The sequence below is a fragment of the Mobula birostris genome, chromosome 1 (genome assembly GCF_030028105.1).
Source record: "Mobula birostris isolate sMobBir1 chromosome 1, sMobBir1.hap1, whole genome shotgun sequence".
Classification (NCBI taxonomy): domain Eukaryota; kingdom Metazoa; phylum Chordata; class Chondrichthyes; order Myliobatiformes; family Myliobatidae; genus Mobula; species Mobula birostris.
This window is the reverse complement of record NC_092370.1, coordinates 218,200,115-218,216,697: the sequence shown is the minus strand read 5'-3', so window position 1 is coordinate 218,216,697 and position 16,583 is coordinate 218,200,115. Positions and strand designations below refer to the sequence as shown.

The 16,583-nt window shown below is 40.6% G+C and overlaps 1 protein-coding gene across 4 annotated transcripts in view; it reads right to left on the bottom strand.

Annotated features, from left to right (window-relative positions):
- Window positions 1–16,583, bottom strand: part of LOC140185387 (synaptotagmin-16-like) — a 190,207-nt gene that overhangs the window by 54,760 nt on the left and 118,864 nt on the right. For 3 of the 4 annotated variants that reach the window (XM_072238766.1, XM_072238874.1, XM_072238828.1), the window contains exon 1: window positions 7,371–8,063. The exons of the other annotated variant lie outside the window; for it this stretch is intronic. In XM_072238766.1, the coding sequence (XP_072094867.1) occupies window positions 7,371–7,974 (604 nt within the window). In that variant the 5' untranslated portion in view covers window positions 7,975–8,063. Of the gene's footprint in view, window positions 1–7,370; window positions 8,064–16,583 lie in introns of those variants that run through there. 4 annotated transcript variants of the gene reach the window in all.

The window sequence follows — 16,583 nt, the reverse complement described above, 5'->3', positions numbered from 1 at the left end:
GCATTATCTGCTTGCTTTTATATTCTATTCCCCTTGAAATAAATGCCAACATTGCATTTGCCTTCTTTACCACAGACTCAACCTGTAAATTAACCTTCTGAGAGTCTTGCACATGGACTCCTCTGCACCTCTGATGTTTGAACCTTCTCTCCATTTAGATAATAGTCTGCACTATTATTCCTTTTAACAAAATGCATTATTGCACATTTCCTAATTCCATCTGCCACTTTTTTGCCTACTCTTCCAATTTGTCTAAGTTCTGCTGCAATCGCATTGCTTCCTCAGCACTAACTACTCCTCCACCTATCTTAGTGTCATCTGCAAATGTTGCCACAAAGCCGTCAATTCCATTATCCAAATCACTGACAAACGATGTTAAAAGTAGTGGTCCCAATACTTACCCCTGAGGAACACCTAGTCACTGGCAGCCAACCAGAAAAGGCCCCTCTTATTCCCACTCGCTGCTTCCTGGCTGACAGCCATTCCTATTAATGTGCCAGTAACTTTTCTGTAACACCATAGGATTTTATCTTGCTAAGCAGCCTCATTTGTGGCACTTTATCAAATGCCTTCTGAAAATCCAAGTAAATGACATCTACTGCCTCTCCTTTGTCCACCCTGCTTGTTGCTTCCCTGAAGAATTCTAACAGACTTGTCAGGTAAGATTTCCCTTTACAGAAACCATGCTGACTTTATCATTAGTCTCCAAGTACCCCAAAACCTTATCCTTAATAATGGACTCCAACACTTTCCCAACAACTGAGGTTAGGATAACTGGCCTATAATGTCCTTCCTTTTGTCTTCCTCCCTTCTTAAAGAAGGGAGTGACCTTTGCAATCTTCCAGTCCTCCAAGACCATGCCAGAGTCAAGTGATTCTTGGAAGATCATAACCAATGCATCCATTAGCACTTCAGCAACCTCTCTCAGGACTCTGGGAAGTAGTCCACCTGGTTCACGTGACTTATCCACTTTAAAATCTTTGAATTTGCCTAGCACATTTACCATTGTAATAGCAATGGCACTCACTCCTGCTCCCTGACACTCTGGTATACCTCTGGCATACTGCTAGTGCCTTCCACCGTGAAGACTGATGAATTAAGTTTTAAGTTCATCTGCCATTTCTTTGTTCCCCATTACTACCTCACCAGCATCATTTTCCAGTGGTCCAATATCAATTCTTGCCTCCGTTTTACTCTTTATATAACTGAAAAATCTTTTAGTAGCCTGTTTTATATTTTTGGCTAGTTTGCCCTCATTTACAAAATGCTGGAGGAACTCAGCAGGTCAGTCAGCATCGATGGAAAAGAGTACAGTCAACGTTTCAGCTGAGACTCCGGTACTGCTGAAGGGTCTTGGCCTGAAACGTCGACTGCACTCTTTTCCATAGATGCTACCTGGCCTGCTGAGTTCCTCCAGCATTTTGTGTGTGCTGCTCGGATTTCCAGTATCTGCAGATTTTCTCTTGTTTGCCCTCATATTTTATCTTTACCCTTCTTCTAGCTTGTTTAGTTGCCTTTTGTTGAACTTTAAAAGCTTCCCAATCATCCAGCTTACCACTCACTTTTACTATCTTATATGCCCTTTCCTTGGCTTTTATGCAGTCCTTAACTTCCTGTGTCAGCCACGATTGCCAACTTCTGCCAGTTTTGGTGAATTTGCAAGTTCTTGTTGTGAATCTTAAATCTGTAAGTTCAAAAAATAAACTATAAACCACTAAGGACCTATCTTAGTGAAACAAAAATATTCACTTCCTCTAATTTAATCAGTAGTCACTTCCTCTAATTTAATCAATATTCACTTCCTGTAATTTAATCAGTATTCCTACCTTCCAATTTTCTTTAAATTCAGGATAGATAACAATATTGTTTTGCAGTTGTAGTGATTATTGAAGTCATCTCCAGAACTAGTCTAAAAATGATACACAATGTAGGATCACTCCTCACGCACTGGTTTAAGAATCAGCACCAATTAGATGACCTTCCTGAGGTCTACTGGCGAGATAATGAGGCTGCACGCACTGAATCAAATGCTAGACATTTCATACAGGTCCAGAGCTTGTGATGCAAGTGGTCAGATGTGTACAATGAAATCTCGCTCCCTGGGCGGCTGCATTTTCATTAATCACCACATACTGTGTGCACATAAACCTCTTATAATTACTACTCGGTGGCATAGTAACTCTCTGATTGAATGAGTACACAAAAGTTTGGATATACAAAATACAACATATTTTAGGTTTTAACCAATGCCCCTGATTAAAAGTTATAAAATGGCATAACTGATCAGAGAATTGGGCAAAGCTTTGTCATACCAAATATCTGACTACACAGGTCCTCATGCAGATTTTAGCTACCAATTTAGTGCTCTGATACATATGTACCTGAATAAAGCAATATCGATGCACTAAGATCTTTTCCTACCCTATTTTCTCTCACTACTTATTTTTCAGAGGTTTTGTAAAGATATCTTTTCACTGCCAATCTAAAAATAACATGTTTACTGTTAAATATGCCGGAGAGTTGGAAGTCCTTGGAATGTTCCTCCGCAAAAGGACCCAATATTTGAGGGCTTCCCAAGTGGGAATTCTCCTTGAATCCAGTTGTTTATAGAGGGAAACGAAGGAAGCAATAAATGGATCCAAAGCAGGTAAAACCACCACTGATAAACCACTGCCCTCACATCCACCATACTGCCGGATGTCACTCCTACATAGCAATGGCTGCACAAGTTGCAGATCAGCATCCGGTCATGTATAAAGATAACGTAAAAGCTAACGTGATGCTAATGCAGCTCGAGGTGTTTTGGAGTTTGGAGTCCTATTCTAGCGTCACCTGCGATGAGTTTGTTCATTCTCCCCGTGGATCGTGTGGGTTTCCTCCGAATGCACCATTTTCTTCCCACAGACCAAACACTTACTGGTTAGTAGGATAATTGGTCATTGCAAATTGTCCTGTGATTAGGAGAGTGTTAAATAGGTGGTTTGCTGGGCGGTGTGGCTCGTTGGCCTGGATGGGTCTGTCTGCACTGTTTCTCCAAATAAATAAAACCTAAAACAAAGCTATGCCTCTTGTTTCAAAAACACCTCCGGGCGTAACAGGACTGGCGCTTTCAAGGGCAGTAAATCAGGTAGACACGAGGGACTGTAGTTACTGAAATTTGGAGGAACAAATAATCTGCTGGAGGAACCTGCTGAGATAAGCAGTGTTAGTGGAAGGAAAGAATTGTGGAATTCAGGTTAAATTGTCGACAATTCTTTTCCTCCCACGGATATTGCTCATTCTGCTGTGTTCCTCCAGCAGATTGTTTGTTGCTGCAGTTAATCGCATTCCTCATCTTCTCTTGCATCCTTCTGATATGAAGCAGATCTGTCCAATGAGCAGGAAGTGTCAAACAAGGCCTCCTCCTCTGCATCATACCCACAGTACCAGACATTAAACAAGGAAGTTAGCATCTTACACAGTATCTACACTTGGCTTCTTCCTTCTGTATTAGTCAACCAGCACCTATGTCTTTCAAGTCATTACTTCCCATGTCACGCATTTAACCCAACTTCCTATTAAGTACAATTTGCATGTAGTCTCCCTGTCTGATGAGGTCCATTATGTACCCAAAAGCTAATCCCACAAAGGAGTCAGGACTAATAAACCTACTGATCATAAGACAGGAGCAGAAACAGCTCATAAAGACCCATTGAGTCTGCTCCACTATTCCATCGTGGCTGATTTATAATGCCCCTCAACCACATTCTCCTGCCTTCTTCCTATAACACTTGCTGCACTTACTAATCAAGAACCTATCAATTTCCGCTTTAAATATATAACCATAATATTATAATCAATGAAGGACCGCACCAACTTGGCTGTTTAACCTGTGTGCAAAAGACAACAAACTATACAAATAGAAAGAAATAATAATAAATAAATAAATAATCAATAAATATTGAGAACAAGAAATGAAGAGTCATTGAAAGTGAGTTCATAGGTTGTGGGAACATTTGAATGTGAAGTTGAAGGCAAGTGAAGTTGAATTCCACAGATACACAACCCTCTGGCCAAAGAAATTCCCCCTCATTTCTGTTCTAAAATGCTACAGAAAGTGGTGAATATGGCCTAGTCCATCACGGATAAAGCACTCTGCACCATTGTGCACATCAACATGAAGCAAAGTTGCAGGAAAGCAGCATCCGTCAATGCTCTCGTCTCACTGCTGCGATCAGGAAGGTGGTACAGGAGCCTCAGGAGTCACATCATCAGGTTCAGGAACAATTATTACACCTCAACCATTAGGCCCTTGAACAAAAGGGGATAACTTCACACAACTTCACATCAAAATGTTCCCACAATCTATCAACTCAGCTTCAAGGAGTCTTCATCTCTTGTTCTCAATATTTATTGCTTATTTATTTTTATTACTATTTCTTTCTTATTGTATTTGCACAATTTGTTGTCTTTTGCAAACTGGTTGAATGCCAAAGTTGGTGCGGTCTTTCATTGATTCTTCTATGGTTATCGTGGGCACGTGGCCAAGTGGTTAAGGCATTCGACTAGTGATCTGAAGGTCGTGAGTTCGAGCCTGAGCCAAGGCAACGTGTTGTGTCCTTGAGTAAGGCACTTAATCACACAGTGCTCTGCGGCGACATTGGTGCCAAGCTGTATGGGTCCTAATGCCCTTCCCTTGGACAACATTGGTGTCGTGGAGAGGGGAGACTTGCAGCATGGGCAACTGCCGGTCTTCCATACAACCTTGCCCAGGCCTGCGCTCTGGAGAGTGAAGACTTTCCAGGCGCAGATCCAATACTAACTATGGTTATTATTGTATTATGGATCTATTGAATATGCCTGCAAGAAAATGAATCTCAGTGTTATATATGGTGACATGCATGTACTTTGCTACTAAACTTAATCTGAACTTTCAAGGAAATTCCTTGTATTCTGAAGCTGTAGCCTCTGGTTCTAGACTCCCCCATTAAAGGAAACGTTCTCTCCATGTCCACCCTCTCTAGGTCTTTCAATGTTCAATAGTTTCACTGAGAACACCCCACTAACCCCCACCACCATTCTTCGAAACTCCAGTGAGTACAGGCCCAAGAGACATCAAATGCTCATCGTATATCAACTCTTTAATTCCTAGGATCATTCTCATGAAGTTTTTCTGGACGCTCTCCAGTGCTAGCACATCCTTTCTTAGATACAGGAGCCCAAAATTGCTCAACATCTTCCAGGTGCTGACTGACCAATCTCTTATAAAGCCTCAGTATTACATCCTTGTTACTGGTTGTGTTGCAGTACAAAAAACTCCAAACTACATGATATAAATAGTGTGGGTAACAGATACTGTGAGCTTAGGGATTTGATTTTGATCAAGACAACTCCATTGTGTACCAAGTTTCCTTTTGATCTTGCAGTACTTGAATGTGTTTTTCATAAAATAAAGAGTTTGAAAGAAGATCAGCCACACATAAAGCACAGCACATAAATGCAATTGATATAAACCATCAGCAAAAACTGAACAACAGCCACTCTAGGAAAAATGAGTGATGATGTGGACAACAAAGGTGCAAGGAGTAAATAGCATGAATTGGCTGAATTGCATAAACAAAGGGAACCTATCAGTGATTTTAAGGATAAGCTGCAAGTCTGCAGCAAAATTAACCTAGCAGGTCCACACTACTCTGAAAAATAAGGACATGAAGGGAAAGTCAACTTCCATTTAAATATATTAGACCATTTAGGGAAAACTAATGGTGGGTCAAAGTTGGATTAAAGTTTCGAATCAGTACAGCTGATTTAATTTTAATGAGTTATCACTGCTACTTAAATAATTCTAAATAAAAACACAATTCTGCTGCTGCCTGCAAGGAGTTCGTGCATTTTCCAGTGACCGTGTGAGTTTCCTCTAGTTTCCTACCACAGTCCAAAGACATATCAGTTGGTAGGTTAATTGGTCATTGTAAATTGTCCCATGATTAGGCTCGGACTAAGTCGTGGAATTGCTGGGAGGGCCTATTCCACTCTGTATCTCAATGAACAAATAAAACACCAGGCTCAGCAAGGGTACCTCATTAGTGCTGGGAAAAAGCTTGGTTTAACAGTAGCACTTCCACCCATGAATTGTAAGGATTGAGTTCCATTTCATTTACTAATGGAGGTTTATAGTTTCAGAATTAGTTTGATGTCTGGTGTACTTCCAATTGGATAGAGGGACCATTAGTTTAGTGACAGTATCCCCACCCCTGAAGCAGGCAGACCCGGCCACAATGATCACGTAACGACTCTGATGGGTAGAAACTGGAGCTGTGGCCTGGAATAATGTGCGGTATCTCTGGTGAGTGCATGCTGCCAGCTCTTCCCTCTTAAAGGGCAAGTGGGACTCTTCCGCCTGAGCTGCTGGTGGAAGAAGATATCATAAATCTAAGAACCACAAATAATTCAACAGTGAGTCACTACACCTATCTTTCCTTCTGTTTTATATATTGCATTGAACTGCTGCTTGTAAGTTAACAAATTTCACGTCACATGCAGGTGATAATAAACCTGATTCTGACTCTGAAAAAAATACTCCTTATCATTAATTGACTTAAGAAACTGATGTATATGAGACTTGGGACAGGACTTGCTGAGTCAGAGCTCAACCAACAGATGGACCAAGATATAATTATTAAACAAAGGATGTTTTAAAGGCTAACCATATCCAAATAACACACACAAAAAAATGCTGGTGAATGCAGCAGGCCAGGCAGCATCTATAGGAAGAGGTGCAGTCGACGTTTGGTGGTGGGACCCTTTGTCAGGGCATATCATATCCAAATAAAATACCTTCTTAAAAAACTACCTTTTGTGGTAATCACTTGGATTTCATTTTGCTCTGGGCTTTATTGGGATGGTTTTTGATCCTTAAACTAGTACGGGAAACAGCACGGAACTATTGAGGCAAACTCTGATGGAAGCTGATAATGGAACGGAGGATGTAAACTAAGTGATTCCCAACTGTTAAGAAGCCCTATTACAATAATTGGAGGTGTTTTTCTTCATTACATTTCGGAAATCTTGTCAGGTAAGTAAGTAAAGCAGTTCTAGAGATTTTGGATTCTCTATGGTTTATAATGAAAACACAATTTCAGAACCTTGATGATTCCACCACCTCCCACCAACCAATAAGCTTCAAACACCAACAGCGTTAGCATCATAGGAATGAGAGCAACAATACCCACTACAACTGATTAACAATTCCTTACAGTACATTTTAAATAACTAAATTAAAATTTTAAATAAACAAGGAGTCCTACAGAGGAAATTAACTTGTGGAAGATTTAAAGGTAGAATAGAGTGTCACTTATCCAATTACTTCATGTCTTTCTTTTTCTTCTTACCTGCTTCACATTCTGGATCAATTCCCAGCTCCTCACAACCTTGTTTACATTTAACATTGACATAGATGTGATTGGTTTCAATCCTAGTTTCTTCTGGAATGGCAGCCAGGCAATCTGGAGGTTCATGGCCATTACCATCAATTTCACTACAAGTATTGTCATTTCCAACAGGTGAATCTATTCCGTTCCACAAACATGAGGAGTCTTGTTCCAAATCCTCACCTTGCACAACATGAGCATCAGGCTGTCTGTGAATTGTCTCGACATCAGCAAAATGCATTTCTGCCTCAGTACCCTGGTACTTCGAAGCTTCCAATTCTTCAGTGACTGCTGCTCGTAAATCACCAGCTGTATACTTTGTGTCAACACCATCAGCAGTTAAAACTGAATCTGTTACATGAACTGTCTGAGGCTCTTGCTCTGCTTCTCTTGTGGAGCCTGGCACACCTGAGTTCCATGTTTGATTGGGTGCACCTTGTCGAAGATTTAGAAGTGCATTGGATATGGAGTTCCCAGCTTGCTGGAATGACTCAGACATCTGAGACATCCAAGCAGAAAAGGATGGTAAGGCAGGATTCTTCTTTGAAATTTCTTCAGAATCCATGGTTAATGAAATGCACGCTCCTTGATCTCCAGGGAAATTCACGCTCCTTGATCACCAGCGGTCCCGACGTGTGAGTGTGTCAACAGCTACTTTCTTGTGCGCTACAGAATGAGGATCACAATCAATTAAAATCTCCACACTGTCACTCTCGAGAAGCAACCACCAGTTCTGCAAAGTAGGAAAAACCATTGCCATGGAAGATCAGGCCAAAGGAGAGAAGAAAGAAAATCCAGACCACATCAGTCCAGGGAAAAAAAAAGATTCTCATCAAAATAAGCCACCTTAGTACTTATCAATGTAAAAGGTATTAATCTAGAGACTTGCTTTGCATAGTTCAAAAAACTTTTTAAGAAGAAAGTAAATGGATTACGTATTTTACATATTGATTTCAATAAATGTCATTATAAACAATTTTAAAAAGGCTTCAGACCTTACAACTAACAATTGAAGAATGGTGAGGTTCACATATCATGGCGGATTTATGTACTTGACCAGAGGTTCCCAATCTAGGGTCCATGGACCCCTTGGTTAACGGTAGGGGTCTATGACATAAAAAAAGGTTGGGAACCCCTGATTTAGACTGTTATATTAGAAGAGAATGTACGAACCAGAATTTCTAAGTATAAGTCTAACCTAACAGAACAGACGAATTCCACAGCCCATTCATTGTTCCTTGCTCTTGAAGACTTGTTTTTTTCAGCAGTCAAATCTCAGCTATTTTACTTCCACTGCTGATAATCTCGTCCTACAGTCACTAATTTTTTATACCATCAGACAGCAGATCTTTTATCAGGTCTTTCTTAATGTCACCAGAGAGAACATGAAGATACCCATGAAACAAAGCATAAATATTGAGGTCTGTGAATGCCTCCATTTCTCCTGTCAGTGGACTGCACCCAACTCTTGTGTTAACAGAGCCAAAAGTCAATGGTGGAGGCCAGCAAAGGGAGAACCACTGTCTCAGATCTCTGTATCCCAGATGTAAATTTCAAATTGCTGCAGTCCATGTTATGTGAGCTTTTCCATCTTTCCACGACAATATATCATCTCATAATCATTTATATTGAAGTTCATTTGCTAGTTGTATTACAGCCATCAACATTTATATCGATACATTTTGAAATTATGTTTCCAGTTCTAGAATCCAAATCCTTATTTAAATAGTGAACAACAGTGGATGTGGGACCGATGATTGTGTAGAAAAGAACTGTATATGGCAAAAACTAACCCGATAATACAATGAACTCAGCGATCTCCTAGAATAGACCAGGAGTCTCCAAGAGTCAAGGCTTGCCCTTCAGCATCTTGTTGCAAGCAAGCCAAGAGAAAGCTCTAAGAAGAAGAAGTTAATTTTTTTTCATTTTATTTGAATATGCTTCTTTATTTATTTTACACTAAAAATACTGGAGGTTTTGGGGAATGCCAGTCAAAAGTCATTCCACTGGATGACGAGAAGTTGCTTTTGCTTTCTGATTGGTTTGGGAATGGGATCGGTATGGAGGGATGCTTGGATGACCAGTGCTCTAGATCTGAAGGTGGAACAATGGCAGAGATCATATGACGAAACTGGCAACCTTATAATTTCATCTAGAGGCGCTCCTCTCTGTTGACAGGTAAGAAAGCATGCCTTAGCTTTGCTAAGTACACACATTATTTGTTTATTTTATATTTTTATTTGAAGATACTGTGCAGAACAGGCCTTTCCAGTCCAACGAGCCACATCGCCCAACAAACCACCTGTTTAACCCTAGCCTAATCACAGGATGGTTTACAATGATCATTTAACCTACTAACCAGTATGTCTCTGGACTGTGGAAGGAATCAGGAGTATCGGGAGGAGACCCACGCGGCCAGCGGGAGAACGTACAAAGCCCTGACAGACAGTGCTGGAATTGAGCCCTGAGCTGAAATAGTGTCACTTTAACCACTACGCTACCATGCTGCCCGTGGAATGCTCTCAGTATCTTACAACTCTCTAAATTTATGCTGTTTCCTTGCATAGTTGCCTAAAATCATTGCATGGGTTCAAGCATCTAACAGAAATTCAGTTGTTTCAGCTCAGGGAAAGATTCTTTCGTGTTGAATCCAGGCAATCATAATAAGCTTTCCTTCTCACTGGAAGTATGCAATCAGTAGAGAAAGAACTATTTTTGATTTTGTGGAAATGCATTGGCTGCTTGGCAACAGGACTATTACTGGGGGGAGTCCGGCATCTTGGCACTATGACCTATGTTAGGCCTAAATATTTCCTCATACAAGAAAATAACAAGTGGTCCAGTGATTTGGCATCTAATAAGGTCAAAGGGAAATCTTCAGAATATCGATTGTTGTATTTAAGGGTATACTGAACATAAACACAGCAGACTAAAGGACTCTGATGACAGGACCAAAGGAAAGGAAATGGAAGAGGCTCCTGTGAGGCAAAGACACTTGCATGGAATGGCCAGTCTCTGTGAAGGACACTCTCTTTGTTCTTTGAACAGTGTGAATTCCATAGAGACGCTTGCACACTTACTGGAAACACTGATGTGCGAGTTAATTTCCTGTATATTCTTAGAAGTTACTGAACTGCATCTGGTGGGGGCTTACTAGGCAAAGTGTACTCCTGTGTGATGTGACATATGGAGTGGTACATTTAATGGTTGTACACCATCAGTGACCCGGGTTCAATTCTGCCACAGTCTGTAAGGAGTTTTAATGTTCTCCCTGTGATCATGTGGGTGCTCCAGCACCCTTCCTCATTCCAAAGATATACGGGATAGTAGGCTAATTGGTCACATGGGTGTAATTGGGTGACTGGAAAGGCCTGTTTCTGCATTGTATCTCTAAATCAGTAAATCATTTTTTAAAATTATCTTGGTAGTATTTGATTCTATTTTCTGAAAATGTCACCTGTTGATAGCTTACATTTTCATATTTATATTTTTCTATATGTTACTCGAAGCAATGAAGTCCTGAAATATAACATAGTTATTAACAGGATAATTAGGGCTAAAATCTCTTATATTTTTTGCTTACATTGATGACCTAAAGCTAAATGAATTTTAAACCTAAGAGCAATATTTTCCTAAAATTTAAGTCCACAAAATGGATGTACACTTTCGACACAGATGTGACTTATTTTCCGCTAATTCTATACAGTTCCACTACTACGAAGAAAGCCAATTGTGAGCACAAGTAGCGGCAACAAAAAGAAATGGCTCATATTTTCTCTGTCCATCCAGCCCAGTACACTAAGAATTATAGCCACAAAAATACAAATCAAAATGTGTCTAATCGTTCTTGGCTAATGAGCAGAAAAATTAAAAGCATTTACAACGATGCTGTAATGTGCCAGGACTTTGTTCCTTCCTTGAGAAATTCTGCCCACAAAGATCCAGTGATGTTAGTGGTATGGACCTTTCCTCTGATGTAGAATATTGTCAGATGAGAATGAGGTCCCTGGCAAGAGTGATTCATTTAAGTTGGCTGAACACTTAAACACTGAAGAATTCTCACACACAGCAAGCCCAGGAACATGATGCACACTGTTTGGCTAACATTTTACACAGAGTGCAAAGTCAAAATCAGAACACAATTTTAAGACAGAGACTGAAATATCATTTTAAAGCAAGAAAATAACTACTATTTTAAAATCTATTATATTCTGAAACATATATCTGAGGGAATTACAATCCACAAACATAAAATTAATTTGTTTAGAACAAGATGACTTGCCAAGCAGTAATTATACCTTAACACGACTTTAAAAGCTCTTGAGTCATGCAGAATAATTGGACAGAATCTAAAATTTTCAAAACTTAAAAAATGTTTGGAATGAGAGAGCCTAATGAAGCACTTGCTCACTCCAGAAGTTGTCAATTTCATAGTGCGATGACACTGAGCAGTACCTGCTTTACCATCATTCCCATCTGCAGCTCCTGGGTGCATAACAACTAGCACAAAACTGATGAAAAAGGTGCGGAGACCTACCAATGGGGAGACAGGATAACTGTGGCTTGTATCCTGTTACTAATGCAAAAACTATGAGACTATCTTTATATACAGACCAAATCATAGAATCGCTATAATGCACGAGACTATTCAGCCAATCAAGTCTTTGCTAGGATTTTCGTCAGTCCCATTCCTCCATCCTTTCGCTGAAACCTTGTGAATTTTATTTTCTAGGAGAAAAAGGAGCCTAACCCACTGTGGTGATTGAAACTAACTTAGTTTCAATCACCATCACAGTAATTAGAGAGTTATGCATCAGGATCATATTCTGTGCAAGCAAAAATTTTTCCCTTACAGGCCAGCTGTATCATTGCTGCTGACTTTAAAAACATGCCTTTTGCTCCTTGAACCTTCCACAATTGGGAACAGTGTCATTTTCCAACAGGAAATCCCACAATAAATGGGAGAGACAGTATTTCTGTTCCTGGACACTTGTCCACAAGAACAGAAATACTGGCACTCCATTTACTGCAGGGTTTCCTGGTAATGAAAGCTACACTGGCTGTCTCATATGACGTTTGTCTTGGATATCAATTTTTCCAGTGGAGTGGTGGGGCAGAATGTGGTTTAGAATGTACTTTATACCATATACTACAAATTCCTGTTGTAGTGTCAGACCCAGTCTGGGACCCACCCACAGTCAGCCAGAACCTGGGGCCCAGCTGCAGTCAACCCAGGACCCACTTCATGTCAACCTAGACCTCAGGGTACTGCTGATGCCATCCAGGCACTCAGGAGCAGAGCTAGTTTCTCCAGTCTAATCTTGTTGAGGACACCCCTCACCCACAAACCACTGTGGTCATAGTAGTATGCCATGTAGTAAGTCTTTTCTGCATCATTTCTATTCCTTTACATCCACCCTAAGGTATGGGGACCTTTTGCTTACAAACTAATCATTGTTTAATAAGAAGCAAAAGGTAGACATACTCCTCATTTTATTAAAAGAATATCAGTTTCATATTATATAACTGCTGTGTAATCCTACCGCCCAGCAGAATTATAGGTCCTCACTGAATTACGAACACTTTAAATTTGGATGCCCATACATACGAAAGAACATCAGGCTGCAGGCATCTTTGGCTGGCTGGGAATGGAGCATTTCCATGGGCCTTCTTTCCACATCGCCTCAGCTATCACCCCACCCCGTCCCTGACTGAGCTGGGGCCTGGGTCAAACCAAACAGAGCTAGGAGCAATGATCAGACTCACTTGTTCACTCACTTCATCTGCAAGGCCGCTCTTCTCATGCCTGAACGCTTTGCCATTAGTTCTCTATTCCTGCTCCAGCCAAACCCTAGGTTTCTGTGCTGCATTCTGAGTGAGAGTGGGACTTAAAAAATAGAAATTGATTATTTAAAATGAGATGTCGACAATGAAATTCCAGTGCGTTTCAACTGAAACAGGAAATGTCATCTTCCCTGGTTTATGTACTATTTGTGATCATGTACAGTACTTAGGAGTGTTTTTAGTTGATTGGTTGTATGAATACTTTGATGGTCCTAGAGTAGCATATTTTTGCTGTTACTGTGGTTTTCGGAAAGCACTGCACAAACACAGTGTGTTTTATTTGGCAGGGCCCACCAGTGTCCATTGAGTCTGTTGGAGGGCCAGCAGGAAAGAGACTAGCATTTTACTTGCTTGTGACAGAAGATTTCAGGATCTGCAGAAGTCTTTGGAAACAGGTTTCCCTTACACCATCACTACGGGTAGCGACTGGTGCTGCTGTCATGGAACATTCAGCCAGGGCTTTCATTTTGTCAGTGGAAGATCAGCAAAAATTGAAACTGGCCCCGCTGTAAAGTTCAAAAAGTTCATGAGTGTGCTTTGAGTTCTCACTCCACGAGTCTCAGCTGCGAAATAAGAAATGTGTCTGAACTTATGCCCGTATACTTGGGTACATTGAGGTAGCCCATTATATAAAAACCATCGGAGTTTTGGAAAACAATGGAAAGGATTCCCAAGCATAATATCAGGAACACAAACCATAGTTTGGGTAATTCTCCAACACTTAAGGAACTCTTAAATGGATTAAAGAAAAATGGGGAGGGGAGGGGGTTATGGGGGAGAGAAGGGTAAGATTGATCTTGGAGTAGGTTAAAAAGTTGTCTCAACATCAGGTGCTGAAGGGTCTGTGCTGTGCATTACTGTTCTACGTTCTATATTCTTTCTCTTAGCCCCATATCCCTTCACCCCCCCCCCATATCCCTTTATGCCCTGACCAATCAAGAATCTATCAACCTCTGCCTTAAATATACAAAAAAGACTTGGCCTCCACAGCTGCCCATGGAAATGAATTCCACAGATTCACTACTCTCTGGCTAAAGAAATTTCTCCTCATCTCCATTCTAAAAGGACACTCCTCTATTCTATAAGATATTTCTCATAGAATCAGAGAAGGTTAAGGGAAGATGCCTCCAAAAGTAAGAAATGTGCCCACTGATAGAAGAATGACTGGCAGCAATTATAACTTGAAAGAAAGGATTATTTAGAATATTTTTAAAAGAAATGCAATTGGAGTTGTGAGTACTGCACTATATGGCTACTCGAAAAAGGAAAACCGAAAGGAGAAAGGAAGTTGTCATTTTCAGCCAAGGTGCCAAAACTGAGCTCACACACAACAGGACAAATAGTCTCTGACTGTGCATTGATTTCCATCATTCTTCTAAGGTGCGACATTTACACAAGAAAGTAAGCAGATTTATTGGGTACTGGAGAGCTTCCAGCAAGATAAGATGAGTCACCATCTGCAGGAAGGGAGGGACAGAAAAAGAGGGAAAAAATGGGATGGGTGGTGCTGCAAAAACAGACACACACAACTGTAGATCAGGGCGGGGTTTGTTATGTAAAATGGCATAACTGGGCTACTACCCTTTTGTTGTCTGGTTTGCAATGATATTCTGGCTCATTTCATCTCATTACCTGTAGAACTCAAGGCTGTGACAGCTTTTAAAAATAAACTTTTGAACTCAGCAGCATTTGGGATAGTGAATTTGTACAATTACTCTGACCTGGCATCACCGCATAGCAGCACAGAATTATTAAAGTGCAATTTGACTGCAGCACTAAAATAGCTTTAATAATTCTGCTCCTGGTGCGATTGTGTGCTGATGCTGCAGGCATAAACCGAGCCAAATGCTCAGAGCTCATCACAGAGCAGACCACTTGAAAGCGACACAAAAGTCATGCATTAGTGATTAAAAACTTGACAAAAAAATTGATCTGCAGTTAGGATCTGTTGATTCGTGTCAAGATTGGATATAGGTCCCAATCAATGAGTCTTATTTACAGCAAAAAAGAATTGCAGCAGTTAAAAGTGAAAGCCTGCACTGAATCTAAAGAGAAAATCAATCAATGACAGACAACTAATCAAGATAAATTTTAAGGGCTGTGTAACAAAGTGGAGATCAGACATGCAACTGGTGTTCCACTACAGAGGCTCATTCTAGTTCATGATCATCTACACCAGACCTACTCTACTGCTTATGTACCTAGAAAGCCCTTGCCATCAATATCAGTGCAAAATGAACCTACATTCCTAATCTGTCTATAGGTCCAGATAGACAGGATGAGCCACTTACAATGAACATCTTAATTAAAATAACGAATTGATCCTGTAATATTCTGGTAAAGGTTTCAGTACTAACGTTGTAGGGTAGTAATGGTCTTTCTGTAGAAGCAGTGTTTGGGTTATTGTTAGAGATAATGGGTGCTGAGGAATGTGAGCCATCCAATCAAGAGAGAAGAACGGGGTATCGGGGATTTTTTTTGAGCCTGACACCGGTGTGTGCCTTTTTCTTTGTTCGGCGGGAAATGAAGAGAGAAGACACTGGAGAGAACCGCTCATAGGGCTCGATCCGGTGCGGACCGTGATTCGATAGAGCAAGGTGCAAGGTGACTGTTTAATTGTAATGGGCCCTTTTTCTTTTTTTTTCCTTTCTTTTCTTCACTAACCCTTCAGTTAATATTCATAAATACGCTTCCTTTAATTATATGCAGTGTGCAGTCTGTTATTTCCTGGCAACGAGTTGCAACAGAGCAGCAAATCACACAGCATTCACACAAACCAGGACTTGGGTGAGAGAGACATCCTAATCTCATGGATTTGGCAGGCCAGAGTGTGTATTCCCTGAGCGTACGTGGCCAGAAAACAGCGGGTCTTTCGGCGCAGAGTTGGGAGATTGCCAATGCTGGCTGACGCGCCATTTCCTGAGATGCCCAGGAAGAAAGGGGTTTCAAACTCTTCTTCCAGCACTTACTGGGAATCATTTTCAGCCGGGAACAGGGGAGGATATTATGACTCAGCATTCCTCTTTATAAAAGCTTATCATCTGTAACCATTTCTAAAAATCAAGGCATTAATCTCCATTTTGCAAATAATTAGCACCCTGTTCTGGTTAGATTATTGACAACACTGTCACTAGCAATGGCAGTGAAGTAAAAGATTGGGACAGCAGCTCACTCAGATGCCTTTGCACCACAATGGACTTTGATTTGTTTTTTGTCCAGTTATGTTCTTAGTTGGAAAAATGTTGTTGATTTATATTTAATTGATGTTTTCCTAGTGAATGCTGTTTATCTAATGCTATCCGCCTTTGATGCTGCCTTTTTGGGAGACCA